The sequence below is a fragment of the Opisthocomus hoazin genome, chromosome Z (genome assembly GCF_030867145.1).
Source record: "Opisthocomus hoazin isolate bOpiHoa1 chromosome Z, bOpiHoa1.hap1, whole genome shotgun sequence".
Taxonomy (NCBI): Eukaryota; Metazoa; Chordata; class Aves; order Opisthocomiformes; family Opisthocomidae; genus Opisthocomus; species Opisthocomus hoazin.
This window is the reverse complement of record NC_134454.1, coordinates 20,665,296-20,687,630: the sequence shown is the minus strand read 5'-3', so window position 1 is coordinate 20,687,630 and position 22,335 is coordinate 20,665,296. Positions and strand designations below refer to the sequence as shown.

The 22,335-nt window shown below is 37.4% G+C and overlaps 1 protein-coding gene across 40 annotated transcripts in view; it reads left to right on the top strand.

Annotated features, from left to right (window-relative positions):
• The window catches only part of PTPRD (protein tyrosine phosphatase receptor type D), a 1,391,241-nt gene that overhangs the window by 1,293,950 nt on the left and 74,956 nt on the right, over positions 1-22,335 (top strand). For 25 of the 40 annotated variants that reach the window (XM_075446987.1, XM_075446992.1, XM_075447020.1 and 22 more), the window contains 3 exons: positions 1,868-1,882; positions 4,567-4,679; positions 14,699-14,796. In XM_075446987.1, coding sequence (XP_075303102.1) covers positions 1,868-1,882; positions 4,567-4,679; positions 14,699-14,796 — 226 coding nt within the window. Of the gene's footprint in view, positions 1-1,867; positions 1,883-4,566; positions 4,680-12,520; positions 12,641-14,698; positions 14,797-22,335 lie in introns of all 40 variants that reach the window. The other 15 variants (XM_075447025.1, XM_075447010.1, XM_075447008.1 and 12 more) reach the window with 3 other exon arrangements.

The following is a 22,335-nucleotide window of genomic DNA, read 5'->3' as shown; positions in this document are numbered from 1 at the left end:
CAGAGGGTAGTGGTCAACAGCTCAATGTCCAAATGGACGCCGGTGACAAGTGGTGTCCCTCAGGGGTCTGTACCGGGACCACTGCTGTTTAACATTTTCATCAGTGACTTAGACAGCGAGATTGAGTGCACTCTCAGCAAGTTTGCAGATGACACCAAGCCGAGTGGTGCAGTTGACACACCAGAAGAACAGGACGCCATCCACAGGGACCTGGAGTAGCTGGAGAAGTGGGCCTGTGTGAACATCATGAGGTTCAACAAGGCCAAGTGCAAGGTCCTGCATCTGGGCCGGGGCAACCCCCAATATCAATACAGACTGGGGGATGAAGGGCTTCAGAGCAGCCCTCCTGAGAAGGACTTGAGGGTACTGGTGGATGAAAAGCTGGACATGACCCAGCAATGTGCGCTTGCAGCCCTGAAGGCCAACCGTATCCTGGGCTCCATCAAAAGCAGCGTGGCCAGCAGGTCAAGGGAGGTGATTCTGCCACTCTGCTCCGCTCTGGTGAGACCCCACCTGGAGTCCTGCATCCAGCTCTGCAGTCCCCAGCACAAGAAGGACATGGAGCTGTTGGAGCAGGTCCAGAGGAGGGCCACAGCAATGATCCAAGGGCTGGAGCACCTCTCCTACAAGAAAAGTCTAGGAGAGTTGGGGCTGCTCAGCCTGCAGAAGGGAAGGCTGCAGGGAGACCTTATAGCAGCCTTTCAGTTCCTGAAGAGGGCCTATAGGAAAGGTGGGGAAAATATTTTCAGCAGGGCTTGTTGCAAGAGGTCAAGGAATAATGGCTTTAAACTAAGGGAGGGTAGATTTAGACTAGATAGAAGGAAGAAATTTTTTACCATAAGGGTGGTGAAACATTGGAACAGATTGCCCGGAGAGGTAGTGGAGGCCTCATCCCTGGGAACATTCAAGGCCAAAAGTTGACAGTGCTCTGAGCAACCTGGTCTAGCTGACAATATCCCAGCACACTGCAGGACGGTTGAGCTCTAAAGGTCCCTTCCAACCCAAAGCATTATATGGTTCTATCATTCTATGATTCTAACAGACAGAAAGATAGACAAACACTGTATTTACAGTGTGTGTATAGTAAAGCATTTTTGTGGGAGATAATAAATTATTTTGCCTGTTTAGGTGATCGTTATAGATCACAGATCACTACAGGCCTGTATAGAACACTGTAGACCTAAAGTATGGAATATTCCTTCTAGATCCAAAAAGGTGTGTAATACTTCATTGGAGAAAGATTTATGCTTACCTTACTTTCCAGGGTACTGTTAAAAATTTCTTGCCATTTTGCTACCTGGTTTTGTAAAATATTTTTAAAGGTTTGCAGTTTTTTTGTTAATTTAGTACAAGTCTTATGTGTCTCTTGTATTTAACCTTGTTCTTCACTTGCCTTCCTCTTCTCCCTTTTTATCCTTCCCTTTCTCCTCTGCCCTCCACTTTCATCTTTTCTCTCCTCCCTCCTCTCATCTCTCTTCTCGCTAGAATGTAAGAGGGAACTACATCTTAGTGAGATGTCATTTGTCATTGTAATGCTAACATTACTTTGATAGCTTAAATTAAACATCCGTTCCCCATTATCTCACTGGCTAAAATTTGAGGTGGCACTACCTTGCAGATAATGCCCAAAAGATATGTTTTTTTCAGCAAAGAAGATTCTCTTTGGACTTAACTTTGTGTCCTCCATTTATTCTGTGATTCCCAAGCATTAAATATGTTGATGCACTGTCATTTCTTAATTTGGTTTAGTTATATATGTTGCTGTAAGTCAACGTTTCTTGCGTCTCCTGTTGTCATGTTTACCCTGTTTGCTGCTGGTCGACTAACATTTCACCTTTTTTCCCCTCTTTGCTGCATTAAAATGGAGCAGTAAACCTGACAGGTGAGAAGTGATAAGTAATCACTCTTTGTTTAATCTAGAAAAGGAGAAGAAAAGAGAAAAAAAAAGTAATCATGATAATGACCTAAGACAAAGCATCTGTCAATCTAAGTGAATGTAGACAGTAATCTATTGATATGTAGGCAACTGAAAGATTTGTTGTTTACAGCACTGAAAAGTATTACAACATAAGCAGCCAAGTTTCACTTCTTTGTTTTGTGTCTCCATGAGATACATTTTCAAGAGACAGCACAGCTACACTTTTTATATATGGTTTTACCTGTGTTTTAATGAAGTTAAAACAGTGGTTCTTTGCTATAGTCAAAGCTGCTGAAGTAATGCATAGTTGTGGTTGAAGTGTTAGCCACTCTAAATCTCTATAATACTCCATACACATAGACTTAGTGCTGACTTACAGTTCTACAAGTGAAAATGATGTGGTGAGCTTATTTGTCCTTTGGGGATTTTTTTCCACCTGTCTCAAAACCATTGTATAATATGAAAGAATTGTGATGTCTTGTATAGTCTGGAAAGATACAAAAAAGCCAGAATGACCCTGAGAAGACTAAGAAACCATTCTGTTGTCCTAGAAGTATTCAAAATATTCAGATATATGGTTAGAAGACATTTTAGTGTTTTTAGTAGATCAATATGAGGTTGTGCTGCCCAGTACTGGCTTGCAAGTGGAAAGAAGGTAAATGGAGCTTGTCTCTGGATGGTTTCACTCATCCCTAGACATCCAGACAAGTGAAGACAGATAAAAATGTTTCTTGAAAGCTGAATCGCACACCTTTACTAAAGAAGAAATAACACTAGGGCATTGTGCTACTGTGGTAGCAGTTTGAAATAGTCAGAACTGAAAGTAGAAAAGGAATTTCAACTGAGTTTCTCCATAATATTTTTTTTTAAGAGTAAAAACAGAACAATCAGATTTAAATCTTCATCACTTCACGAAACAGAACTTAATGCATGTGTTAAGGTATTTACCAGATAACAGATGGAGTGTTTTTACAGCAAAACACTTCCCCCCCAGTAAAACCGTGGGACTAGTAACTTTCAAATAATTCCTGCAGGGATGTTTCTGTTTGGCTTCTTTGCATAGTCTTTGAAATCTTGCTGTATGTACCTTTCATGAATGCCACGAGGTGTTCATCACTTCAGTTCACCAAATCCATTGGAGCACTTTTAAGACGAGAGCCCAGAAAAATAGTAACAGATTTGTCATTGTCACATTGTGAGTCAATGAGAAAAAAAGAAAGAAAAAAACCCCAACAATAGTGGTGTGTTAGAGCAAATGTTGGATACCTGGAGAAGATTTTGTTACCTTAAGATCACCTCAGTTCTGTTTTTGCCAAGTAACTCTTTACTGCTGCTTGCATCTTCATTTTCTATCACATGAAGAATATCAACCAGTTTGCATTATCATTCAGGAACTCACGGAGGACTAGTGAAGAAGAATTCGACTTCAAATTAAAGCATTAAATTTCCAGAATCCTGAATGAAATTGCAGAGTGGTAGATATTCTTCATGTAACTTGTTCTCCATAATTTGCATCAGAAAATGATACTTTCAAATGATAGGAGTGCCTTTTACCAGAATAATCAGAGAATCAGAGTCGGAACACACATAGACTCTGCTTCTCTCTAGAGAAAGGAAAACATACACGAGTTTATCTGTTTGTTTGTATGTTTTCCTTCCTTCCTTCCTTCCTTCCTTCCTTCCTTCCTTCCTTCCTTCCTTCCTTCCTTCCTTCCTTCCTTCCTTCCTTCCTTCCTTCCTTCCTTCCTTCCTTCCTTCCTTCCTTCCTTCCTTCCTTCCTTCCTTCCTCTCTTTCTGTCTCTTTTGTTCTTTCTTTCTTTTTCTCTCTCTCTCTTTTTCTCTCTTTCTGTTTCTTTCTTTCTTCCTTTCTTAATTTCTTTATATCTTTACTTTTTTTATTTCTTCTTTATTTCTTTTCCTTTCCAGCTTGTTTTGGACAGATTGACAGGAATACTGTAATTGCAGCCAAAGTCTTAATTTACTCAGATACATTCACACAGCATGTGAGCCTTGAATATGTAGGTATGATCAGATGCACGAAGGTTATGTAGTGCAGTTCTGACAGAGATGAGAGGCAACAAAGCGGACTCTTCCTAAAAAGTGAAAGGAATAGGTGTCTTCTGGGATAGGTGTCTTCTGTACTGTTCTCTGTCATCTTGATAGTGCCTGAAAAATGCAGGTTATTTTTTGTAAGCAATGCAGAGCTGTGTATATAAAACTTAAAAGTATTCAATGGTAATAACTCAGCATGTTTATTTTTAATGACATGCTCAAGAGTTGCCTATTTTTTAATAAAGGTATACCTAGTTAGCTTTTAAAATAAAGGTAGTGTGATTTTTTGTAAGTTCCATATTATATCTTACTGAAGTTAACTATTTGGGTGCCCAGATTGATGATCTAGACAATCAGTCTAGGGCAGAATGCAGTTATTGTCCTCTGACATTACTAAATTTATATTGATTTTGCCATTGCAAATTGTAGCTGTGCTACCCACCATGCATAATTGTTTTACCTTTGCACTGGATCAAGTAGTCCTTCAGAAATAAGCATATCACCTTTAGAATGTAATGATTAAACTCTTAGGTACCTTTATTTGTCAAGCTAACACCTTGATGTTATGTTTACATGTATTCACCTTCTCCATGCAGGAAGAGGGCTGAATCTGATTCTAGAAAGAGCAGCATACCCAACAACAAGGAGGTCCCCTCTCACCATCCCACAGACCCAGTAGAGCTGCGACGTCTTAATTTTCAAACTCCGGGTAAGAGACAATAATCCCTCACTGAGACCTCTGTGATCACAAACTCATTAGTGGTGCTGTTATAAAACAGAAAGATTGATTGTTTAGAAAAATATATTTTGATTGCTTATGAGTTTTTGCACAGTGTCATTCTTTATTGGTTTTGGAAATAATTCTATAATTTCTTTAAAAAAAATCCTGTATTAAACAAAAGTTCTGTTAAGAAGATCCGAAAGTCACATATGTTGCATGGGTGTGTTTTACATTCTGAAATTCCAAGTTAAACTGAACAATGCTAGAAATTGTTACTGGGAAATGTACATCCTTTTATTTATTAACGATATTCTTACAGCTACTTCTTTGTAAATAAGCTTCCCTCTTATCTGCTGCTTTATGGTGTAATCCATTAACATCATTGGAAGTTTCACTACATTGTAAACGTACAGTATGGAAAAGAAACACTAATTAGAGAAATGGTCTTGTCTTTTTACATCAGGCTATATGTTTGGATCAAAGAGGATATTAACATGTCAGTAGTTCGGAAGGTAGAAGCAACACACACCCAAATACTGTATATACTTATCTTATTTATTAATTATTGTTTTCTTAAAGCTCTTGAGTTTTATAGCCAAGAAACACCGGGAGAGAAATACTTAAAATAGTCTTGATTTTTGTACTACCTTTTTCTGAGTTGATTTATTTCTTTTTTAAAATTGGCTTTATTTTGATCATGATGTATTCCAGTAATTTGTTTTCTATTACAAAATGCTTTCATACAGTCCTGATCTGATGAAGATTACTTAGCAAATCTTTCTGAGCCTTGTGTTTGTCAAATATATTACACCAAGTGCAAAAAACAATGATTTCAAACTCATAAAGGGAGGAAATTAAGTACTTGAGATGTCGAGAGAGATTAGCTGCAGAAGCTGACATACTAAATAGTACAGAAGGGTTAACTGAACTTGCGTATCTCATTTCTGATCTTCTAAACAATGGCGATACTGAGATAGTGTTGTCCCAGCAGGAGTGGATCTGCAGAGTAATGAATCTGGAGTTAAAGACCCAACATCCACACTGCATGCATTTGGCAGAGGTAGAAAGGGACGAACCTGGAGGCTTGAGTTTTACCGCAGCCTTGCTTTCTTTGTCTGTTCCAGTACACTGAATGCGCTTTAGCAGCTGGAGCAAATGAGGTGTGTTTCAGCAGTGCATCTTCTACCTTAGGTTCATCTGAATATGGGAATCGTGTTGACACACTCTTGGACCTCTCTACAGTGTGAACCTAAATGCAGTAAATGGAAATGACTGAAAGTTTTGATTCACAATTGTGCTTCTGAGACAGCAATATTAATGTAGACTTATCCTTACTGAGCAAAGGTTTTATATGTTGTCCAGTACTTTCATACAATTTTAAAGGTTGTTGCAGAGATAGAAGTATAGATACAAGTCTGGAAAGTTGGGCAGAGAGGAACCAGCGAGGTTCAACAAGGGCAAGTGTACCTGGGGAGGAGGAATCCCATGCACCAGTACAAGTTTGAGGTGGACCTGCTGGAAAGCAGCTCTGTGGAGAGGGACCTGGGTGTCCTAGTGGACAACAGGTTGACCATGAGCCAGCAGTGTGCCCTGGCTGCCAAGAAGGCCAATGGCATCCTGGGGTCCATTAGGAGGAGTGTGGCCAGCAGGACGAGAGAGGTTCTCCTTCCCCTCTACACTGCCCTAGTGAGGCCCCATCTGGAGTACTGTGTCCAGTTCTGGGCTCCCCAGTTCAAGAAAGATGAGGAGCTACTGGAAAGAGTCCAGCGGAGGGCTACGAGGATGATGAGGGGACTGGATCATCTGTCCTATGAGGAGAGGCTGAGGGAGCTGGGCTTGTTCAGCCTGAAGAAGAGAAGGCTGTGAGGGGACCTAATAAATGCTTATAAATATCTGAAGGGTGGTTGTCTCAAGATCTCGAGAGGATGGGGCCAGGCTCTTTTCAGTGGTGTCCAGCGACAAGACAAGGGGCAACGGGCACAAACTGAAGCACAGGAAGTTCCGTCTGAACATGAGGAAGAACTTCTTCCCTCTGAGGGTGACGGAGCACTGAAACAGGCTGCCCACGGAGATTGTGGAGTCTCCTTCTCTGGAGATGTTCAAGACCCGCCTGGACAAGGTCCTGTGCAGCCTGCTGTAGGTGACCCTGCTTCGACAGGGAGGTTGGACTAGATGACCCACAGAGGTCCCTTCCAACCCCGAACATTGTGATTCTGTGAAGTCTTTGAAACATGAAAAGAAAAATTACTGTTCTTACAGTTTAGCTTATGCCTAAAACAAATCAGTAACTGTATACAGAGATATACCGAGTAGAGTGGACGGCTTAGTAACTAGGCATGTAAACCTATTTTTCTACTGTTTGTGTATTTAGACATGGAGTCTTACCTATCCATTTAGTATTTGTCTTAAATTAAAATGAAGTGTGGGCAGAAAAAAAATGCTGCCAGGGCTTAACAACTTTACATACAAAATTAATTTCTTCTAATCAATTCAAAAATTACATTTAGAATGTAAAGTTAGTAAGAAATGGCAGAATTTGTGGCACTTTTAGACACCATAATTCCACCTCATAGATCTGAAAATAACTGGAGAGGAGTGGAAGTGTACCTTTCCTTGCAGTGCTGTAATTTGTCTGGGAAGTTTGCAGTTTTCTGTGAAGCTAGTGGAGCAGAACATCTGCAATTCATTTCTACTATGAGTTCTTTTTCTTTGCTGTAAACCTTTTCACAGAAAGGAGGTTTTAAATTACTATTAAAAATGCAGTACAGAAATCAAATTACTATCTTTATCCCTACTTTTTTACCACCTAAGACCCCTAGGCACAGGTCAGGCCATTATATCACTCACCATACAATCAAATATGAAGGAGAAAATTCCTACTCCAGGACATTTGTCTTGCTGTGTAACACTTGCTAATTAACATGTCCTTAATATGTAATCTTAGTCCCAGTGAAGTCAAGGTACAGTTCTTGTGCCAGTAAAAGCAGAACCTCACTTAACTCACGTTAACTTCAGTTAGAGCTACCATTTCATTAAAATCCAGCTGAATTTAACTTAAATATTTAGATCCTGCTGGAATGTTTATCGAACTCCACACAGTAACACACCATTAAATAAATCTAAGGCAAAGGTTTTCAGGACATATGTAGAGAAACTACAGAAAGGCTGTAGGTTCAGGATACCAGTTTTGTTGTGTTTGTTGTTCTTTCGCTCTCAGGTGTGTGTTTCTTATTTTCTACCAGGTAGCAGAAATGGGAACTAGAGTACTACTGGGTCAAAGCAAGCATCTGAGAGAAGGGATTGGGGCTGATGTGGTTTTGTGTTGGGTTTCTTGTACTGAGACATCTGCAGTCACCCTCATACGACAGTGTTATCTACGCTGTAAGATTATTACCTTTTCTGAACATTGCCTACAGATAAAACAAATGACGCAGTGGTGAATGTACTTTTATAATCAGTCTATGCAAAGTCAGTACAACTGCATCAGGATAGGTGATTTGACATCATTGTTATTATAATAATTTATTTAGATTATGCAAGCATCCACAGTTTCCGTGGAGCTTTCCAGGCACACCAGTTGCTTCTAGTGGGAGGGGAAAAAAAAGTTTGTAATGAATCCATAATGGGAAACTATGTTAGAGAAGAAAATTTAAAATTATGTTAGCATATCCAAATCGTTAGTTTTCACGGGGAGAGATGAATGAGACAATCCTATAAAATTCTAAGTTGTCATAAACTTTAAAAGATCTCTATACAGCCTTTTCCAAAAATACTAGCAATCATGTATATTGTGTGAGGAAAGGTCTGATCAGATATAACTATCAAAATAATTTGAAAATGAAACCCTTGTTGTGGTAAAATTGAATTTCTAACCACAAGTACAAAATACTCCTGATACATGTGGTTAGGCATAACTTTGTGAAAGAAATTGTGGGAAAGCAGTATTTTATCTTTGGTGATATTTAGGCAATGATTTAGGCATAACTATGTTGTACTTGTCATAGAATTGTCGATTCAGCATAAAGATGTAAATTTCCACAGTCTAAAATACCAGTACAGCAAATGTCTTGCTTTCCTTTCATTTTTCCTTGTCCTCTCAATACAGAACTTCATTCTTCACTAATCTAGTACATACCTAAAGGGCTTCCTATCTTACCTTGTCCAGGAAGGATCAGATTCATCTCTGGCTTCACTCCTCACTGGGTGGAGTATCTCTATAGATAAATTTTACATTTTGTCTTGACATTTGGAATAGCCTACGTTTCTACATCTGAGAACAAGATCCCGTGTCCATATGTGTTATCCAGAACTGTATATTTGTTAGATAAGCCTGTATGCCAGTGAGTGCCAAGTTTTCTTTGAGTAAATGTGAAAATACCCAATCCCCCAGTAGCATACGGGATTTCATTTGTGACTGTTATTATTCCAGAACTGGAGTAGCAGAGGAAAAATCAGTCACGTGTTTCTCATTCTACAAATTTCCTGTGAAATATGGAAATAAAATTGTTAACCTGGTGCACAAATTTTTTAAGTCTCTATACCACATGGGAGAGTAACAGTAGGGAAGCAGTAATAATTAAGCCCTCGCATAAGGTTTCATTAAATGAGGAAGCCTGGTTTTGCATAGAAGAAAAGAACTGATGTTAAGTGGTTTGAGTGGGTTATAAGAGATCCAAGGCTCAGGCAAAGACATCAATCTGCCAATCAGCCAAAGAACTAAATTGAGTCATGCCTCAAAAGTGACTGTTTTTTTTCCTCATTTAAGTATAAAATATGTCACACTTATAAGTAATTTGTGTAATTGGGTGCTAATTAAATAATTATCTCATTATCTCTTATGAACTAAATAAGATGCTGTGAAATACAAGAAAAATAAATAGAATTATTACAGCTCTGAATTAAAGGCTCTGCTTTTTTATTAGATTAGTAAGTCCTCACCAAACACCTATTCCCTGAGTTCCTAAGGAAGTTCCACTAACTTATTTCCAAGATAAGGCAGAAAAAAGATAAAACAGGTCCAGAGGAAAAAGGTGCAAATAACAAAAGTGGAAAAAGTGGTGTCTGGATTTAGTCACCTGCTTTGCAAGATAGCAGGAAATTTCTTCCCTCATGCAATTTCTATTTGTGAGAATCATGACAATGCTGAAGGAAGTACTGCGATTTGTCTCCATGGCAAAACCAGACTGGATAGGTTTCTCACCATGAGCAATCCTAATATATCACTCTTCATGTGAACTTGACTCACATGAAGGATTTAGGCACCTAGAAGAAGTTTAGACTTCAAAGTGCGAATGTTACTTCTCTGATATCCCACTTGGTTGCTTTCAAACCTAGACGCAATCAAAATCTGCCTAGCTGGGAGAGGGAGTTGAAAGTTTTGCTCCTCAGAAGAGTAATTTTTTTGTTTGTTTCTGGATTTTGGCCTATAGTTTTGCAACATTTTATTGTATTGAACAATTTTAAGTCAAGGTCAGAAAACTAGGTCTCCTGTTTTCTCAGCATAGACAGCTTTTACACCTCACTCAGAGCTGAGGCTTCTACCACGAGGTTACAGAGCTCCTAGGGCTGCTTGGTAGAGCTAAGTCTCTGATACAGGACTAAGATTACTTTCATTCCAGAATAACTAATCTAGTTCTGCAGAACACAAATTATTCTGGAATAAAAGGGACGAAATTTTGCAACATTATATGCACATTGGTAACTATTTTAGAATAGCTGTTGCAAAGCAATTTATTTCTCTAGAGCTAATCTTGTAAATTTAGCTTTGTACACAAGATGTAAGATCACTCTCTGGCTTAGTTCTAACTGTATATAAAAGAAAAAAAAAAGTTATTTTTTTGTCAGGTGTACTGAAGGCATCCTTGCTACATTTTCATGCCAATTTTGTACTGAATCAGGGTCATCTTTCATTTTTTTCCATTTTCTGTGTCCAAATTTTAAATATGTATTTCTTTCTGCCTTTTTGATAAGGGTAACTACCAGTAGCAGTTACTACTGTTACTGGTCCGTTCCTTTTTCTATAAAAGGACAACATCTTAATCAACAAAGATTGGTGTGTGAGAGGGTATTCTGTTATTAGGGATGTTGTTAGGGATAAGGGAGGATGTAATAAATCAGTTTTTAACATCATAGAGTATTAATTAAATGTGTACCTGAAATACAACTAATTTAATAAAGAAATTTCTGTGAAAATTATCTGTCAAATTTTCAGTTCATCTGGACTGTAGTATGTATGCTCGCAGCTATGCAATATGTTTACTTTCTGACTTCCTTCTTGTTTATTGTGGACATATCAACCTACAAGTGCAAATTTGTAAATATATGTGTGTTTCTTAAATGTTTCTAAACATTTATTCTTATCATAAAACCCTGACAATAAACATAATCCTATTTTAACACACTAATAAGGCCAGAACGCACATTTTGCAGTGGGGTAAAGGAGTATGCTTAACGGGTTTAATGTCTGTTAATATGCAGATGAATTCTGACCTTGTTCTCTTGGTTTTTACTTGAAATTGTGACACATGTGGTATCCAGTGTTGCTTAGTTATGTGTTTACCGCAGGTTAAACAGAAGATAGTTCTACACTGTAGTTAAACCATACACTCTCATTTAATTCATGTGGAGGGGTTACTACTAGGGTGCACAAGGTCAATCACATTTGGCAATCTTCTACCAGAATCTGGAAATAAAAGCTTCTTAGGGATACAATTTCAACTGTATTTTGCATGTGGTGGTTTTGGGTTTGTTTTTTTTTTTCTTCTGTTTGAGTCTCTAAGTGGGTTTATCTGTCTATCTTCTTATTTCAAAGAGAGCTTGAAAGCATGTTTTCAGCATGGTGTTTCTTTTGACTTTCTAGCATGTCACAGGTTCTGTTGCAATTTAGCTGTATTTTGTCTTTAATTTTTTGTGTTTTCATAGCATATGTTGATTGATGTGGAGGTGTGTCAGCAAGTAAATGTATTTTCTTCTTTGTAGCCACAAAAATAAGTGTGTTTAGCTGTATTTTGGGTGGATTTTTTGAGTCAAGTTCTGCACCTGCTGTTCACATACAACTCACATTAAGCTCAGCAGAAGCCTCATGCTTTTGCATGAGGTATGATGAGATCTTAAAATGTTCTTTCATGGCATATTCTGTTATGATGCTTGTTATGATTCATAGACTGATTACATAACAAAAGTCCTCCAGCCATGCTTTTAAAAAGTAGCTACTTTTATTATCTCAGTAGAGCACATTTTATATATTTAAAAGACGAAAATACCAAATGCAATTAATTCACTTCATAAGTTAGCTGCAAAATATTATTTGAAGAAAGTTAATAAGTGCCTAAAATGATTTGTGGAGAAGGGGGTTATATGCAGTCAGAATTTGCCGATTTCTGAAAGTGTAAGTAATTCCTTTTTTTCCTTAGAAAAAAAGTTTGATGTCAGGTTTCATTCTGCACGAAGTGTTTTATATGAGATCTCCCCTTAGGAATGTAAAGTGGCATATAGAGGAGCAAATAAACAAAAATAGTTTAAGCAAGAATGGGTGTTCAGCATCTTTAAAAAAATACTCCTTCACAGTGAGCTAATTATTGAGATTTATGTTCGTGATGGTGGAAATTTAGTGAGGTTCATATGTAATGAGCAAGTCTCATTCTCTTTGGTTTTATGTCCTTTATGTTTACAGTAGGGTAACTGAACCTTTACACATCTTTTTAGTTGAGTTTCCAGACGCTGTTTTGTGCATGTCTGAAGTGCCTGTATGTACAAGATTGGTTTATTATGATGGTCTACTGCTGTTACTAATTTGTTTCCCATTTCCGATTGGCTTTTACTTTTTACAGCTTTGAGCAGTAATTCAGTCCCCTACGCCTCCCTGATTGGCTCTGTGTCCTCCCTCTCTAGCCAAACTACCACTCAGTCCTTATATGATAATAACTCTCTCCCACGATTCGCTCGAAAAGGTCTAAACATCTTTGTCTCTATTATTTTCTCTGTTCAAGCACTGTTTTAGATGTACATCAGTCCACCTCCATTTCTGGATCAATCTAGAGTTCTCCTGTGCCTTTTCACTCACATATTTTCCATAGGGGTGCTTGATCTGGATCAATCATTCTAATTATTAGACGGCTGTCACTCATATTCATTTTAAGAATAGCCAAATTCTATTAAGTGAAATTTCCAAGAAAATGGGAGACAACCAGAACTGATTCAAATAAATTAGTACTTACGGACTAATTTATTAATTGAAATTTAGAAGAAATGTCCCCATTATATCTGAATATTCTGCTTTGTTAGTTGACTGACAGCTTGCCTTAATATCTACTTTAAATAATAAAGGTGGTCTCACCATCACAGATGTGCTATGAAGGTAGTATGTAAATATGTATGTATAGGGTGAGAAGAATTAGGGCCAGTGCTGCTGGACATTATTTTGGACTCTAGTATGATGCCTGAAATGTCAATAAATCAAAAAGAAAACAATAATTAAAAAAAAAAAAAAAGAAAAACAGGCTATAGTGTGACTGTGTTGTTACCACATGGTCATTTTCAGCTGCGTTTACAGGAAATGCAAGTTAACTGTCTTAGGCATGCTCTTGAAATTCACAGTGACAAAGCAAACTGCATTGTGCAACATGGCTTCCAGCTTGAGCCCCCTTGAGTCATCACTCTTTTCCCTTTGTAATTTCAAGAGATCCTGGGGTTCACTAGCTTAATTTTTCTAGCCAGCTCTGATTTCTTCCCAGAAGCAATTGAAAATTCACTTTCATTTTATGTGTGATAGTATAAAGCACGAAGAGAAGAATGTAAGCATTTTGGAGAAGGGTTGTGAAGACTAATAGCATGAAACAAACATGTTCACAAATTTTTGCCTGGCAAATCTTCAGCTGGCAGATTGTTCTAGTTGACCCCACATCTTTTCTGCCTTTCTTTTGCCTTGCTGTCCCTATAGTCCCTTCCACACCCATCTCTATCTCTGATTCCCAGCTCTTCTTCTTCTTTTTCACTCAGTATCTGCATCAGTGGACAAAGATGTTTACACCTGAAGTAGATTGTAGGTATGTTTGGGGGTTGATAAATGGGGCTTCAGATTAAGCATATTTTAAAGTACTAGTGCAGTCAGTGTGTGTGTCCAGCCAAACTGTACAACCCCTGCCTCTACAATCTGCTACTAGTGAAAACATTTTTGAAGTTCTAATTGTCTGATGTCCAATGTTGTCTTCAGTGACTGTTGTCCAGAAGCAATGGTGCATGTCATTCTAGTCATTCATAGTTGCATGTGAACGTCAGTCACCTCAAAATTTCATAAAATATTTTAATATTTCTAACTTAGTCAGAATACGTAGTCAGTCTTCTAGACCTTGATACATTATTATTAATCCTCAAGTTATCCATTTCATTTTTTATAATTTATTTTATAAGTTAGTTTTATGTTCATTTGAAGTTTGTTTGTTTTTTACCATTTCCTTTGCAGGTTCAGGTGTCTTCAGTTACTTTGGTAACCTTCATTCTTCAAGTTCATTTTTCTTGATTATGCATAAGTCACTTTGTTTTCTGTCAGAACACTATTCTTTCCCCTTTAGGGCTCTCTCAGTGTCTGTTTCTCAGCTCACTTCTCATCTAATTCAACGGAGTTTCCATTTCATGCAGTGCAGGAGAAGGAGTTTGAAATGACATTAAGAGTCATTACTCAAAGCAGAAGTCGACATCAGGTCTAACTGTCTCATTTTTCCATGCCTAGCTAACCTCATTGACTCATATCACAGTAACTCTTTCCTCTACACTAGGAATATTAGCTTTGGGAATATGCTTGGTGACTTCTTTTAATTTGGCTTCAGAGCTCATCTATCCAGAGCATGTCCTGCTTTGAGTAACCAAACTATTTGCCTGCTTCTCTCACATATGACATCTTTACTACTTACACATTTTTAACCATTCTAACTACTGCATTTTCTAAACTGTAGAACGATGCCATCACTGTAAGGTTACTTTAATTTCTGTTCTTCTTTCTTGTTCAACAGGTATGGCCAGTCATCCCCCAATACCTATCTTGGAACTTGCAGATCACATTGAAAGATTGAAAGCAAATGACAATTTGAAGTTTTCACAGGAGTATGAGGTAATTTCCCCTGCTTTTTCATTATTTAAAATGTTTAAAATGTCCTGCTTTGTTTCCTTAGGGTTTTCTCTGATATGTACCCACACTGATGGTGCCAGTTTTGTGTGATATTAAAACCATGATAAAACAAAGTTCTCTGTGTAAAATGGCAAAGTTGGTGAGGTGGCTCCTTTTCTTGTCACAATCTATTCTCTTTTTATCAGGATATGTGTCAGGCAGATTCCATGGGCACGTACTTGAAGTAATGTGTGAATGATACAGCAGTTGCTCTTTTTGGTATACACAAACATCCATCTCCTATGCAGTTAAAAGATGCTTAGAATATTTTTAAAATCTTTTGCATAAGTTGACAGGACACATACAGTACAAGCTCCAAGGAAGTTACAGTCCACTGTGTTAATTTTGCATGGATTAAAAGAATTTGCGATTGCCTAGTGCCTTTCCTAATAGGAGAATTGCAAGACATTGTATTTTCCTCCTATCAGTAATGCCGCATTGATAATCTGTGAATAATGGTCTGTAAGAGCACAAAAGAATTTAACTGGAAAAGAGTAATCATTTTCAAGCACCTTGTCGGTAATCCATGGAGTATACCTTGCCAGGCAGAGAGTGGTACTGTGGAAAGTAACAGCCTCTCATGTCGGTAATTTGTGGCTAAAGGGACGTAGATAGCCGTCCATTAAACACAGTGAATTACAGCTGTTTCATCAATGCCAATATGGTCTATGTCAAAAGTCTGTGGACAAAGTATGCACTGAACCATCAGAGAGAGAATGCTTCTTTAGAGCAGCTATGGGCGGTCGTGTCAGTGATCCGAGGATTAACAGCTCCCAGAGGGATCACTGACATAGTATTTCTTTATAGTCTGTTGTGTCACTAATCCTTGCTTAAAACTCCCCAAGACTTTGTTAGCATGGTGGAGTAAAAACCCATATTACCGTCATTACTCTCCCTGAAAAGGGAATTCACATTCATTGTGTTTGAAGGTTCATATGAACACTGATGGTGCAAGAAAAAATGCTGAAGAAGACTTCCATATGTTGGTTTCATAGTAAGATGTGACTGCATGGTAAAGATCCTGCAAATGCCCAGCGTATTTAAAAAGGCTTGACAGAAAGTGTTAAAAATGAGTACTAACTACTACAATAGAGACCTACAATTGCTTATTATTTAATTGAACGTGCTGTTCAGAAACACCTTAAGACTCCTAAAAAATAATCTCATTAGATGTCAAAAGGAGAACAGAGTTTCAACAATTCATGGAAATAAATTTGTTTGAAGAGCGTCTCAGCTTTGCTGTTTGCTGTTGCAATCACAAAAAATGCGGGAGTATCTTCTGACATTTCTGTGTGTAAATCCTGTGTTCTTAAGTGCGAACATTGTAGCATATAAAGAATCAGACAGGGAAATTCATGTAGCAGAATGTTCACCATAAAAAAAGCTAACATTTGGTACAAATTTGACAATCATTTCCTGCTGTATTATGGGAAAATTCTGTGGAATATCAGTGTAGGAAATTACATTTAATAAATTAACAATATCATTACAAGTCATATAATGCAGTGTAACTTCCATAAAAATAAATAATTCCTCTTTACTATGGCTTGAGCGTGTTGTGGAGATCACGTGGTTCTTCTTATGCTGTAATGTAAGTGAAAAGTTTTAGTGGTTTGTATTTCCTGTATTATTTAAATCATTACAATCATCATGAGAATGTAATTTTAACCATCTATAGCCAGCATTGTGAAGATACATTAAATCATTAAATTTTTAGTACCTATCCCTCCAGATCTTTTTAGTAGTTTGTGTGAATAGCCCAGATTTCACATTCTTTTTTCTTCTTTTGTTTTTGACAAAACATAGCATCTGGGGCAGAATGGTCAGACATTTGAGATTAAAAATTGGGCAACTGTAGGTCAACATCAAGCTTCATTCACGTTACTTTGCCCAGGGGGATTCAGCATTTATCTTTGAAATGCCAGCTTTAGAGATGCCACTTGGTTTCTGTCTAGTCCAAGGTTCATCTATTTTGAAACAGAATGAAAAGCACTGCTGTTTGAGTCTAGGCAGTAGACTAAGGCTGGAGTTTGATGATCACTGTAAGTCATCTCCCTGTCTTGGCTGTGCATTCCTGTTGTCTCTTATGTGCCAATCCTGGCACTAGCACATGTGCAGCTGTTCAAAGATTATATCAGGAAATACATTCAGCTGAAAACTAATTGTTTTATTTTTCTTTGCTGTTTTCAGTTGGATCAGTTCCCTGGACTAGCTCACCGCATGGCTGCATGAGCTCTAGTGCCAGCACAAGGGATCTGGTGGGAACATTTGTGGTCGGGGATTGGAATCTTCTCTTTCAGCAGCAGTCCTCACTAGTGTCTCTTAAAAGCAGCTATCCGATTCTGAAGCAGAAATGGGTATAGATGGTAATAGCTTGGTTATTATCAGTTCACTTACGTTTAACTGATGACATAGAAGGAAAAAGAAGTATTTTTCATCTTCAAGAGGTAAAGGTGCAACATGCAGCAGGAAGCAGCTGACCTTTATTGTTATTAACAAAGTCTTCCAGTTGATTCCCATTTGGGAAGTCAAACATTTTTCATCAGTTACCACTGATGATTGTTTTTTTATAAGACCCTTTCCTCCTTGGCATTCCGTTATTTTATTTTACATTTTATGGTGTTTCTTGCATTGCATGGATGAAATTCTTCGAAATTAGACTGATAGTGTAGAGCAGCTGTTATGACAACTTAGTGATACCAGAAAATAAAAAACATATACAGTTTCCTGATGGACACTGACTTCTTATCCGGCTTGTACAATTGCTTTTAGGAGGTTAGCTCCATTTCAAAAGGATGTTTTAATTATTTTTTAGCACACCATGCTTTAGTTGCCACTTGAAAAGAATTACTTGTTTCACAACTCCGACTCATCTTTTCATACCATATGCACCCTTTTCAGCATTCAGAAGTATTTGAACATTTGCTTCTGTTCCATCCACTGCCTTTGGATCAGAATTTCTGATCAAAATTGCATACAAGTTTGTTTTTCTCCTTTTGAAAGAGTATCGCTTCCTTGCCTGTTCCCACTTTCTCTTCAGACAGGCAGAAACCTCCCCATCTCTACACTACTTCCAGAAGAGAAAAAGAAGTTCTCTCACAGAAGGTGCACATCTACACATTGTCTTCTCTGCTTGTTTATGCCCCTGACATTATTTTCTAATGAACCCTCCTAATTTCATTACATGCTCCTAGGAAAGGTGAGGGAAAACAACTTTGTAGACCTGGACCATGAGAGAAATCAGGATTGCTTTCTTCAAATAATCCCAAACTCAGACCACTGTTCTCCATTCATTTGGCACGAAGCTTCCCAAATGGGGGTTTTTGTGTGGACTGGTATTTTTTTTTTCCCCGAGAATATGTTCCTTTTTGAGTTGGATGAAATCTAGTTAAGAAGGAATCTGAAATTGCCATTAAAGAAATAATAAGTCCAAACTGCATCCCTCTGCACTCTGGTACTGAAAGGAATGCCCAGGATAATGTAGCAAGTTGAGAAAGTAGGTATGCAAAAAAGTAAATAGCAATATGCATAGTATAAGCTATATATTCTCAGGAGAAAAAAAAAAAAGTAGACTTCGTTCATTGCTATTACATGGTGAAAGGAGTGTATTCTCCAGTATAGACCATCTTCCAACTGTGTAATATTTTCTAAACTTCAGTGACATGAATTGGAGGAGTTCCTACTTCTGCAAGTCTTCAGAAACCATTTCACAGTATCTTCTTTGGGGCTTCTCCTACCCCAGTGCTTACAAAGGATGATCATGAGAACAGTGGAGACTTCTATCATTGTATTTGTCTCACAAGTTTACCATGAATACTGGATTTCATGGGAGAACAGGGGCCAAGCCTTAAAGATTATGACTACTGCAAGATTTAAATAATTCACCTGTTGGATAAAGTGGTTTTGTAGTTTTATCATAGATAGTGCTATGTCCTTTTCTCAATAAAGTTCATTTCCACTTCAAAATAAATTTTTCATAACCCTTCATTAATTATTATTAGCTTGCAATTCCCAAGCCTTAGCAAAATGTTGGTTTGCATAATTAACATGACATATCCTTTATGTCACATACTTCATTTGTATTCCCTAATTTAATGACAAGGTTCTTGACGCTGACTCATTATTAGGAAGCTTTTGCTGACTTTGGCAGTTTCAGTGGGATTTTTATGTGATGCGAGTCTCCATATGGACTTGACAGCTGCTAACCAGAAAGCTATATTAATAAGAAACTGATCTTTATCATATCTCCTTCTTAACTCAGGCTTCAGAATGTAACAATAAAAAGTGGTCATGGAGATAAATTGAATCAGAACAGCAATGTTCTGCCTACTTTATACAATGCACTAAGAGTATTTGTAAAGTCATTTCCTCCTATAACATAGAACTGAAAATCTATTCCTCCAAAGCAGATTCCTGGGTCTTGTGTAAAATAGCTTCACATTTATTATCCAAGATCTGTAGCCACAGCTTTACACCTTTAAGGAAGCAGATTCAGATTCGTGCCATTTTTGTGTGTCACAAACCTGTCACTGGAACACAAAAATTGCACAACCAGCCTCTGTGTGTTATGGTATGATTTACTGTGTATGTTTGTGTGTGGACTTGTTAATTAATGTTATGAGAACCTGTATATGTTTTTAATTTTTGTTCCTCATCAGTCTTCTGTCTGTAAATTACAGCCAGTCTTTTGCTATAACACTGAGTATTGAAAAAGATGAAGATGCATTTTGACTCTGTACCATACTGCTGTACTATTGCAAGTTTTATTGTAGCTTTTCAGTATCAGTGGGTAGGATATGTGATGAGAAGACAATTTACTGAATATAGTGCATTTATCTTTTTGTATTTCAAGCTGCAACAAGATAAACATTGGACACTAGAACACGATAAATTTTATATAGTAGAAGCACACATAAAGCTTACCATTGATATAAAACATTTTAAAATTTCGTGAAGAACAGATAACCTACTGAATGAATCTGTACCAAAGAAACAGCTGCACTTCATTGTCATATCGTTACAGATAATAGTAACTCATATGCAAAAATCAATTTCTTCTCAGCAAAACTTTGTTTTATATTCTTTTATCTTTACAATAGTTTTCTCTTTCTAATATTACAAACATCATTTATTGGTATTCTGTAACTGTACTTTGACAGGATGTGCTCCATTTATTGAGAAACAATTAGTGTAGTCAGTGAACAATGAAAAGTTGTTTGTCTTCTTATTAATGGCACATATGTTATTGCATTCACCTAGGTTGTTTGGTGCTTAATTCCACCTAGGGTAGTATCTGAGCCAGCAGGATAGTTATGATAGAGAATTTTGAAGACATAATGTAGGACTCTGAAACGGCACTAGTCAAGATTTATAGTAGTAGTGTGTTAGCCCTTTCTGTTATGGTCTGAATGCTTCCTTGGGAAAACAACATTTGTTTATGTGTCTATAATTAAAAGAATATTCAGATAAAAGAAAGCTGGTGTTATCGTATTAGGATGCTGGTTTTGGTCTGATACCTAATGCTAGTTTCTCAAGGAACTCCATGGAGATGATTTAAATAGTCAAATACTGTAATAAATGTCAGTTTTATTTTGCCGAGCTGAAAACAGTGATATGTGTAGGAAGAGAAAGGTAGTCCACTTCTTATAGCGAGAAATGTTATTCACAGATAGACTATGTAGGTCATTATAGATAAAACTGAGTTTTGTGGGGGCTTTTTAGAAGGATTCATTTGCAGTATTTTTAGGAGGTTTATGGAAGGAAATGGAGGAATCAGTGAAGCATTTCACCCCTTGACTCCTTTCGTAAAAAAATATAAGTAGACAGTCCTTTAACAGTCTCTTGAAAATTTAAAGCGGCATCAGTGTCTCATGTGAGACAAAGTATAGTGTTTAAGAGCTTCTGTATTTCATGTACTATATCAAACAAAAAACCAGGATGCTTTAATCACAGAAATATTTAAACTAAGCAAGGATTTTCATTACGCAAGTATTCTTCTGCTGATGATACTTATTTCCTACCTGAAGTTGAATGTAATCCTCTGTTTTCAATATAAAATTATTGCCACCACAACCGGGTATGGTATCACAGACAAAGGATATTAGTTGCAGATGGGGAATAAGCAGATTATACTTAAGATTGGAGGCAAAAAAGTAGATAACAGTAGGACTGGTTCTTAAAAAGTTAGATTTTCTAAAGCTTTTTATGTAATAGAGACTCTCTTTCAAATACGTTTTCAAATAATGGTTATATTCTTCCTTAAGTATACTTTAGTTATATGCATAGATAGCTTGTTTGATTGCGTTGGAATCGGGTTTTACGTGATCTCATTTGGTCATAGGAATATTAGCTTGATACTGTAGAGGAAATATCTTTGTTCTTGAGAGGAGTTTGGCAAAAGTGTTAGTTGTATTTCTAGCTACTCTTGAACAGTTGGGTCACTTTCCTTCAAGAGTCAACAGGAAATATCTCTTCTGTACATTTTAACTGCTTTTAGGACGAGGATACAAACTTATATATGAGTTCCAAAGAAGATTTAGTTATGCAAAAAAATGTAGGTTTATCCCCCCATATCGTATTCAATCATATCAATAGGTTTATTTATTATTCATACCTCTGAAAATGGCAGCCTTAACAGAGCAATGTGGAAGACTCTGCCTTAATAAGAAAACGTAATTCCAGTTGGCACGTTGCCATGATCATGTATTAATATTCATACATCTAACACTCATGTTTTGGTAAAGCAGTATGTAAATCTCATTCTATTAGCAAGTTTCCTGCATACTATAATAGCATCTTATTATAGATTCATCAGCTATGTTATGAAGTTCTCATTGCAATCACTGACATTGGTAAAAGAGGGTCAAATTGTTCATTTTTATGGGTAACTGACTAATTTCTCCAGTTGTGCAGAGTCTATTTGCGTTGACTTCCTCTCAACTTTTGTCTTTTTCATTCTTCTTTCTCTAATTGGTTTTAGGTTTCTGTGTGACCCAGTGCTTTTTGATGACTTAATTTGAGCCTCAAACACAGCACCTACAGTGCTGGGAAACTGTTTACAGGACATGCTTCCTTCTCCTGCAGTAACTCACAATCTCCACAACACACAAAGACTCAAACCTGCTGTTTCTTAATTTGCTGGCATAGTGACCCTAAGCAGAGCACTATTATGGGGCAGGGAGGCATATGTCAGCTTACACCAGGAAGGGTGGCATTTTGTCATACTCATTCCTTCCACAGTACTGTACAGGGGTATAATCTTGGAAGACACCTGATCACAGTAAGAAACATTCACCTCTTTTTTAGGTAGTGTAAAGGTAAACTTCCTAATGAGCAGGTACATAGTTTGCTGGAGGGGGTTGTTTGAAATTCTTCTGGAAACACATTTTGGCTGCCATGATTCATAGTCAAAGAACTGTTTTATGGATGGTGCGTTGTACAAGTAAATATTGCTCAAGTCTTTGCCCAGTAATAGATCAGACG